Source organism: Ruditapes philippinarum, unplaced genomic scaffold, assembly GCF_026571515.1.
Source record: "Ruditapes philippinarum isolate M1 unplaced genomic scaffold, ASM2657151v2 ctg10161_1_1_1_1, whole genome shotgun sequence".
Lineage (NCBI taxonomy): Eukaryota > Metazoa > Mollusca > Bivalvia > Venerida > Veneridae > Ruditapes > Ruditapes philippinarum.
The window spans coordinates 1-10444 of NW_026852650.1; the positions used below are offsets into that span (position 1 = coordinate 1).

At 30.9% G+C, this 10444-nt stretch overlaps 1 protein-coding gene across 1 annotated transcript; it reads left to right on the forward strand.

The window, feature by feature from the left end:
• Positions 1 to 2832: 2832 nt before the first annotated feature.
• LOC132720176 (ABI gene family member 3-like) lies at positions 2833 to 8292 on the forward strand. The gene is made up of 3 exons (XM_060704222.1): positions 2833 to 3542; positions 4484 to 4573; positions 5123 to 8292. Exons 1-3 carry the CDS (start codon positions 3480 to 3482, stop codon positions 5228 to 5230), a joined length of 261 nt encoding a protein of 86 aa, XP_060560205.1. The 5' UTR covers positions 2833 to 3479; the 3' UTR covers positions 5231 to 8292.
• Positions 8293 to 10444: the final 2152 nt, after the last annotated feature.

Genomic DNA, 10444 nt, shown 5'->3' on the forward strand with positions numbered 1-10444 from the left:
TACTCCAATATTATTGCATTTATACCGATAAGCGTGGACTCAAAATTTCAGGACTATTTCGCGAATGATTATTCCAGTTCAGTCAGATACGGGACAAATCTCTTTTAATGTTTACTTCATTTTTGTGATTGCAATATAAGTTTAAATGTATTTGTTCATGATAGAAAGTATCCATTGAACACTGTAATAGTCAAAACGTCTAAATATTAATTACAATATGAAAATTATGATTTTTAAAATCTTAGTATCTGCAAGACTAGTGTAAAACGATTTCATTAGTATTTTGAAAAACATTGCATACATCTTTGTTTTGTTGGAAGAATACCATTACAATAATACCAATGTCCATTAAAAAGTTGAAATAATTCAACAAATCAAGCAGAATAAATCACAAGAGATGGTGAAAGAAAGCGAGTCCCGTAAATGATAGACTCGTAAATGTTGAACATTTCTGTTTGACAAAGGAATTTTATTAGAAATTGTTGAATGGTTTACATGAATGACAATAAATGACAGAATTATATATTCACTAAATTTAATAACTTATTACATTATTGATTCATCTTATAAAAAATTTTGCTTTTTAAGATGTCAATATTTGAATATTTCTTTTCATTGAGCAATGTTTTAATTTCTAAGATTATGAAAAATAATTGTGGTCCAAAAATGTTTTTGTTTAATGCTTGATTTGCTTTTATCTACAGATTGCTGGTTTGGCTCTATTCTTGTTTATAAGGGTTATAAGTTTAATGTTTAACATTACATTCTATGGGAAATAACAGAAAAATTAATTTAGCAACTGAGATAAGTGTCTAGATTTTAAAATGTGTGCATGTCTCACCCTCAGCCTGCTGAATATGTGTAACAAATTTGCCTAGATTTGATTTTGGAAGAGTCCATTCAAATTATATGGGATTTCTATATAAAGATACACAATTTGAACTACCAACAGCATAGACGCTTGTTGGACTGTGCAGATTTGCAGGCTGGTCACAACACTTATCACTTCCAGGAGGTTAAGGGATAGGGAAGATTTACCCTATTGCAGATTGGCTTAGGTTATTGGTGTTAAGCCACTGGCCCCTCAACGCTGTGGGTTGGAATCCCAATAGGGACTTTGGGTTCTTTCATGTGAGGAAGTTAACAAGCTAGCTAATTTGATGTCGGCGGTTCTACTCAGGTGAAATAATGCATGGAGGACCTGAGGTCTTCCTGCACCAATGAAGCTGGACAGTTGCCATATAACCTCACCTGTGTTGGTACAATGTAAAACCCTACAAAAAAAGACAACAACGAATCAAACATAAATTTGCCAAATAACATTAATACTGTGTGCAATGTGAGAACCAAAATAAAAAGACGAAAAAATACCATTCGCCCCATTAAAGCAAAAAGGTACCAAGCGACATTTTGGCCAAAAATGACTTTTTAACATTTTTCATTATGTTTTAATGTTATCTTAAATAATCTGTAGAAATATCTCTGTAGTATCATGTTTATTTACAGACATATAAGGTTATGTAAAAAGGTACCATGTCAATATTTTCCCATTTAGTAATGCAAAAAGGTACCATATGCATATCAGTTTGAGCAAAAAGGTACCAAGTGTCACATAGTACCTCTTTGCATTATATGACTATATATGTTTTGAGCATTTATTTTAATGCAAAAAGGAACCATGTGTCACATGGTCCCTTTCTGCACACAAAGAATTTACGACCCTTAAGATTATTTTATATATTAAATTGTTTGCTTGGTACCTTTTAGCTTTTTAATGAAAACACAATCTAGATGTTGCTAAGGACATCAAATATAACAATAAATCCCAGAGTATTGTTTCTGTTTTAAATTGAGGAATGATAACAGTGTGAAGATAATGATAGTGTATAAATGACTTCTTCACAAAAATGTGGACGTAAAAAGAAAAGTAATTGATTGTACTCTTGCCAACAAGATACATGGGGTATATGAAAGGAGAAGAATGACAGGGAAGTGTACATCTGCAAATAAACTAGATTATGATAAAGTTAAATTGGTGAAACAGCATAAAGAGTAATTTATTTATTAAAGAGAAAATTATTCTGATTTTGACTAACAATGTAAGAGATTTTGACATAGGCATTGAGATTGATCACAGAGGAAGACTTTCAAAACATGCAGTGTGATAGTTGTTGCAGACATTTACTGAAAACACAAGAATTTCATATTATTATTGGTATGATTGTAGAATAAAATTGTAACCAAATGATGCTTTTTGTTAATATTGTTGGGACAAAAAGGTGCCAACTGCCATATGGTACCTTCTTTTCATATATTCGACAGCAAATGTTAAAAATCATACAATGCAAAAAGGGACCAAGCGTTCATATGGTACCTTCTTGCATTTGTCGGTCAAAATATTGATTAGTGCAAAAAGGAACCATTTCCTTTAATTGATTAATTATCACTAATTAGTAATATATAAGCTTTCCAACTTTTTGAGCATGTACATTCAAATATTATCTAAATATATGTGAAGTTTCATTGCCATGTTGTAAAAACCTGATTTGATATGGAACTTCAAATCTTTAAACGCGATTTTCTCGAAAACATGAAAATGTCACTTGGTACCTTTCTGCTTTAATGGGGCGCATTGATAGTGGACATTTCCAAGTGCTGAAAATATCAAACTATGGCTTTAGTATATCAGTTATTTCATATTTTAAATTTTTCAATACTTAGGAAAATTTATAAAATAACAGAGCTTAACTAAATGTGTAAACATACGAAATTTGTTCATTCCTGCATGAACTGTTATGATTTCAGGACAAGAGAAAGTCGGGTGTAGACAGAAGTAATAGCACCACACCTACAAAGTCAGATATAATATCCCCGCTTAAAGATACTTCATTAGGTAAGTACTTTCCTGGAATGAAATATTGTCCTCTGTATATTGTGTATATGACTGGGTGGGCCTTCTGAATCTTGGTAGAATATATTTCATTCTCCTTCAAATAAATAAATGTTTCACTTTGTCAAGTTAAAAAGAGTCATAAATAGCAAGTTAAATGACTTCCATGAAACATTAAATTCACAAATTCTGTTATTTCTTTGTGATTAATTTCGAAAGTCAGGCCAGTCTGCACTTGCAGTTAGTACCTCATTTTAAAAAAACCTTTTTCAAATCAGAAATCCCTTACAATAACAATTATTTGCAAGTTTGGAATTGATGGAATGTATTGTTAAAAGGTTAGGAATGTGTTAATAGACATTATTTGTGTTAAATTGACTCATATTGACTTGAAGAAAAAGGGCTTTGTTTTTTCATATTGAAACTTGTTGGGTATATTACATGTCTATAACATAAATTTTCTGTAATTTTATATGAGGACACACAATATGTTGCTCTGTAACCATTTGAAGCCTGTGTATACACAGAGCTTACTTTATACAAAGGGGACATAATCCTGTGTAAAGAATGTGGCGATAAAAATGGTTGGATGAGAAGTATGAATGACAGCACGAAGCTCGAAGGATGGATACCAGCTACATACGTTAAAAAGGTGAGATTTTGTGAGCTCAAAACATGATAAAAATGAGCCGGAAAATGATAGGCTAAGTCCAAAGCCTGACAGGCATTCCAAACCTCCGAGGATTCAGAAACAAAAAAGTCAGAATAGTAAACCCCCAAAGCACAGAAAAAGCCTACTTCCTGTCATTCATAAAGCTATAGAAACAGGAAGTGGCTCACCAAATGGGGTTTCCCAAACAACTCCAAGGACCAAACCAAAAAGCAGAATTCCAGTTGCAAAACAGGCCAGACCAGCAACATCCCCAAAGACATCACAAACTAACCAAGGGTAAATACATATCACATTTGTAATGTTTTATATAAATACAACAAGGACACTTTGGGGTTATTTTTAGCACGGAAATTGGGGTCTGTTTCCCTGTTCATGCAGTATGTTTTTTATCCAGTTTTTATTGTTTCCTTTTGTCTTGCAAAATTTACTGCAAGTAACATGGAAAAATATTTAATAAAAAGGTTGAGTACTTTCTGTAGTTCCTAATACTACTTTTCTTTTTGTTTGCCTACAATTGACATTATGGCACAATTTTTATCTACAACACCATGATTTGTGAATTTTCAGGCTTTTGCATTGGAGGTTTTCTTTTTTCGTTACCATCCTATGAATTGGGTTATGAAGGTCTATGGCTATATTTTGTTAGAATAAAGACTCTTTTGTTTAATGAAATACATTTCTTGAATTGGATCCAAGTTTTTCATAGGTCGACATTGCATTTGTTATATATTTGGATAGTAATCATAATATGAGTGACATGTCCAAAGTAGTTTTGACCCTGTATAGAGTCAGGTACGTATAGAGTTTAGTCCAGTCTGTGAATATTTTTAAAAAAATATTATTCATTGTATTGAATTAAGTAAAATAAAACACTTCTGAGTACATCGACATGATGAACTTATTCTTCTTTTTGGTTTCAGGGAGAAATAATGAGAACATTATATCAGGCAGTAAGGGGATACACAGCTCAGATAGATGGTGAATTGACCTTCTCTAAAGAGCTGAGTGATGTAAGGGGCAATTTCATATAAATAATTTTTCTTATAACTTGTTAAATAATAGTGTTCTTAGAGTAATTTTATTCTTGTCAGATGCATGTATTGCAGTTTAGCCTATATCTCTTACCATAGTGTTGAATGTATGTGCCTATTTTCCAATGAAATTGTACTTTTTAATGATCCATGCAAATGAAATTGGACTTTGTAATAATCTTTTGAAAAAGAATTGTCCATAGTTTGAGTGCAGCAATTTTTTTACAAAAGTTACATATCAATCAAAAGTTCCAGATTTCTATTTTCCCCAGAAAATTCTTCATTGGGACTGGCGGCTGATTTCCGTGACAATACCAGACGTCCAGGATGTTATGGCATGTATAATATAATCCTAAAATTATATTTTGGAAAGTTGTTCCCCTTATTCTATGTTCCTTTTATTTAGCTATCAAGCACTGAAGAAAGTGTAGGGCACTGTCCAAAAACAGGCCTTGTCATTGTGAAAAATTTGATGAGTTTTATTTGGTGCTTATATAACTATATATAATAACAAAATATTGTTTCCAGTGCGACCGCCCAAGATGGTATCTAGGAATGCTAGCAGACGGCACAACTGGTCTCTACCCAGCCAACTACTTCAAACCTAGTCCAGTTAGTGCACAAAGTGAAGCTTAAACCCAACTGGTCTTGTCTGATGGGTCAGCTTTAAAACCGTAACCTGCTGAATTTGTATAAAATCTACTGCATGGATATGAAAGCTGGCCAGACTCTAAAACTTGTAACAAAGGCTGATCACTTTTGGTTCCAGCAAGATAACACTTAACAGAACCATATTGATATGATACCAATAAATCATGATTAGTTGTTTTGCATGAGTGTTGAAGAATCTTAGACAATGTTAACTAAAAAAATGAATTTAGAAGCTGTAAGAACTTCTTCAGAATCATTGCTAAAGTAAAATAAACAAAATATAACATCACATAGTGTTGCCAATTGACTGGTTATACTGTTAGACTCCTATAGAGTGCTATTGTCAGTACATGTCATCAAGGCATAGACAAACTTTTGAAATGTATTGCTATGTTATATATTGTATGATCATCCCACTTCTGACACCATGTTATGTTGTATGGACGATAACAAGATTCAAACTATTCTACAATTTATTATAACCATTTAATACATGTTGTTAAGACCAGAGCTCAAGTGAGAATGACTCGGGTATCAGAGAGGCATGATCATATAATATATAACATAGCATTAATGAATATCAAGTGAAGGGAAGTAATCCAATTAACTGTACAACTAAACATGTAAAGAGTTATCTGACCTTGATACCATAACAAGAACTAAACATATAGAAATCTATCCTATGGGATCAGAACACAATATGAATTTAACCAATGGTATCAGAACGTAATAATCAAAAAATCTAACCAATGGGATCAGAATTGAGAATTGAGAATTTTATTTATCAGATATTATAATTTATATACTTACAGATATAGATACTATATGTACATTGATAATGCCTTTTATTGTTAATGTATGATTGCTGTACATGAGATTTTTATTTTTGCCTTTATCGTATATATGTATCAGTGCAATTGTTAAACTGTGCAATTTGTCTCCCTTAGTTTAAGTTGTTTTTATGTTGATTTTTATTTTGTCAAATTGATATTCTCTTGACAGTATCAGTATGTTTAAAGACCTAACAAGACATTTTTTTCATTGTAATCATATAAAAGTTAACTATATGTTTATGTGTCAGATTCAGTTGTTTGTCTATTATCATTTGTAGTCCTTGATATGTAGATCTGCTCTTAAGACAGTACCAAATGGCAATCTTAAAGCAGCCTGCCTCCAAATTCATGCTAATTTTCATGAAAATTTTGAAAGTGTATTTTGAGGTAAACTATTGTTAGGTGAACAAAGAAAGTACTTTACACATTGCAAATAGCTCTTACAAACCATGTAGTGTGGATTACCATAAAGAGGTCAAAATATGTGAAATAGCCCTTACTGCATTAGTATCACAGTTAAATTACGGTTATAATGCAAAATCAGTCTTTAATCGTGCATAACAAGAAAATTATTACTTGAGTCTTGTATCATTCTTTCGTTCTTAAAATCTTAGGATATTTCATTCAAGTTAGATGTTCTTGAAATGGAGGCATGCAGCTTAAATAGTGAAAGTACTATGATAGTTGCCTATTTTGTGTTCCATATTTAATTGGTGCATCAAAATTGCTAAAAGTTTGTCAATTTGGAAATAATTTAAGTTATCTGATTATCGGAAATTAACTGTATTTATACATGTATATAGTGTACAATTGGACTGCTTTCCAAGTACATGTATATGTACCTCAGTCTTGACTGTTTTTTATGCCTATGGAAGGTCTTTAAGCTTACATAATTGATTGTAGAGTCTCATTTTTGATGATCAGAACAAAATTTTAATTTGTAATTTTGCTCTGTACACCTATCTCTAATTTTCATTTGATTATTTTAGGAATATTTGTTTTTGAACTTAACAATGGCTGCGTGGTTAAAGTAGGTCACAAACTTGAATCACTCATGTGTCACAGTTGTGTGTTGGAATTCTGTTACAAATTTTAGATATTTTTTTCTTTCTGTGAATTTTTTTATCTAGCTACCTTACCTAGCAAACTGCTCTGGTGTCCTCTCTATACCTGAAATAATGCTTATAGGGACACCTGAGGTTGTCCTCCATGGGTTAAGCTGAAAAATTGCCATAAACCTTTACAGTGTAAATGCTTCTTACAGCTTTACCATAAATATGCTTTTCTTTAAACACTACAATGTACCAAAAATATACATTTTGTATAATATTATGTAAGAAAATGCTAACTTTAAATAATTCTTTTCTGTCTTAACTTACAAGTGTTTACTTATATTGTACCCAAAAAAACCCAAACACAATTATTATTTACTTTGTGTCTTGTTGCCATGGATACTGTCTGCTACATTATAAGATAATCTACAGTGCTGATCTTAATTGTGTAACTAGTGCTATTTAAATGCAATGTTATGTCTTTCATTTATTTATTTGCTTTTTTAAAAGAGATTTTGTTTATTTTTGTCTCGGATATATGCTTTGTTTACAGTTAATGATAAGGTTAAGACTTAAAATTTATTTTTTTCCATGACAGTAGAGTCAGTCACCTCAGATGAAGCTGCTTGTTTTTAGCTATATAAGTATGGATTTGATGGCAGTTTTATATTCTTTTACACATGAAAAAACTATTCACAAAATATCTCCTTATTTAAAGAAAGAAAATGATGAAATGTATGAAATATCATGTATGAGTCAGCAATTATGACAATGTATGAGTCAGCAATTATGACAATGTATGAGTCAGCAATTATGACAATGTATGAGTCAGCAATTATGATGCCCATGAACATCAGGTGACTGTCATAGAGACGTCGTGAAGAAGATTTTTGTCCCACAACAAAGAAATTAGCCTCATATTGAGCAATATGTTCTTAAAGCTGCATACTTTTCTTATGTCTATGTATTTGATTCAGTTAATATCAGATTTCATCGCAAATTAACTTTTGATGAAATTTTACCAACATACTTTGTATCAGATAAATCAGATATTTTAAATTTATGAAGGCTTTTTGGGCTGAAATCAATGTTAGTCCTAGTTGTTGTTTATTTTATTATATTTCAAGTAGTGAATAAGAATCTTTCTTATCAAATTCAATTATTTTTTTTTTCAAATGATCAGATATATTTGTATTAAATTTGCATTTTAGTTTTTATTATTATACATGTATAATGGCCAGTACATTTATTTACTAGTACACCATAGTTTTTGTCACATTTAATGTTCATAGTAAGTACACATTGTCACAAAAACGTTAATTGTGCTAGAAGTTCTTTTTGAACTTTCTATGTTTAAGATATATTCTTTCTAACAGTGAAAATATATAAAGGAAGAGAATAAAAGTGGAAGCAGGCAGAGTCTTATTCACAGACACATTTCATGTTCCGAGTTCATTTCCACAAAGTGGGATTCAAATTAATGTCCTCCAAAGGTTTTTCTACATTTCATTTGTTTTTCTTGTTACTGTTAGTGTAGATTTTTCATTCATTTTTCCATTAAGCTCATTTTGAGCTGATATTCATACATGTAGTTTTCATACCGTCAAACAGGTCATTCTTACTGCAGGATGTGAATATTTTATTATCAGGAATACATAGAGAAAATGCGTTCTTGTTATTTTTGTAGTAAGAAGTAAATCATTAGTAGAATTAAAATTCTGACTACATAATAACATTTTCTCATGATTGAAACAAAAAGTATTTCTGAAAATTGAATATTGCCACACATCTTATCTTGTACTTTCTGTTGCCAGTTATCTATGGTGATTATTTAACTGATTTTATATGTCTGGTGCTGTAGGGTAGATAATGTTACCTTATTTGTCATGACTTATTATTGATTTTTGATTTTGTATAAAGACAATGTCATGTAAATGAGACATAATTTTTGTTTGTTTTGTATATTTAAGTCTCAATTGTACCATATATATTTATACTCTACTTCTTGAAAAATAAAGCTTTTTTATGTAATATCTTGTTTATTTTTCTTTCATCATGCTTTATTGTTTTTATACTTAAAGTGCTTATTTCACCAAAACTTACAAAATACACAAAGCAATAAAATACCTGATAGTGAACATAGCTATTCTTTTCTACTCCCTCCGATAAACTGTAAAACAAGAACCATGGAACATTTCTGGGGCTAAGCATATTAAATTTATGTGTTAAGTCTAATATTTACTTTTGTATGAAAAAAAGTACCCGATTGGCATACATGTGCCCACTGAAATAGGTCAAATTAATTTTTAGGGGGTCAAAACTTGATTTTTTTGGGTACATTGGGTGCAAAGAACCCATTACCCTTAGAATTACACATGTTTTTATGGTGTTATTCATTCCCAAAAAAAAGAACATAGTTATATAGCCTATTTTTATAACATTATAAGTCAGTAACAGTTAATTTCTAGAACAGTGCCATTTTATTATTTTCAGTTTGCATATATTTGGAACAACTGTTAAGTGATATTCAGTAAATCTAATCACAGAAGGGAAAAATGCATATTGCCCTAAACCTGCTAATTCTGTACTGGACTAACTTGACTTTGAATATGGATCAATTCATTCTAACTTGGCTTTGAATTTGGCACAGTTCATTCTATGTTGAAGGGTCCATCATTTCAGCATTTCAATACAAAACAGAAATCCAAGCTGGCCTGGCTCTATACTGGTTGCAAAGGATAATCACTTTCAGATCAGGTAAATTAACAACAAGATTTAATGTACTGTATATACTTCATATTTAATGGTATATTATTAGTTATAAAGATTTTTGACAGGTTATATTGCCCTGTATAAATGGTTGATTGGAAATATAACCCTAGTCGCTAGGCAAAGGTTATATGGCAAACAACCGTTTATATACATGTATGGTCATATAACCTGTCAGAAATCTTTATAACAAATTTATAATACAGCAAGTATCATTTTTAGTGACAAAGTGAGAATTCTTCATAAATCAACAGCAGCTGTGTATATAAAACTATATAAATGTCACGATTTTCTAATGAAAAGCGACGTTACAAACGTGCAGTATAATAAAGAATGATTGTATGAAACATAGAAAATGAACAATAACCAATTTCGGGACAAAACATTTCCTTTTTTTTCAAAACTAACCAAAACTATGAGAAAAGGGTTTAAAATTATACCAGTATATTGTATTGGAATTGTTGATACAGTCTCTGTATGTAACTATTATTCTGGCATAACTGTATTTAAATTGTTTATGACCTAAAATAAAACTGATAAACTAA

Coding starts and splice junctions, on each gene's coding strand:
- LOC132720176 (XM_060704222.1), top strand. CDS start 3,480: ATGAGAAGTATGAATGACAGCACGAAGCTCGAAGGATGGATACCAGCT. Junction 3,543..4,483: donor CAGCTACATACGTTAAAAAG/GTGAGATTTTGT, acceptor TTTTGGTTTCAG/GGAGAAATAATGAGAACATT. Junction 4,574..5,122: donor TCTCTAAAGAGCTGAGTGAT/GTAAGGGGCAAT, acceptor TATTGTTTCCAG/TGCGACCGCCCAAGATGGTA.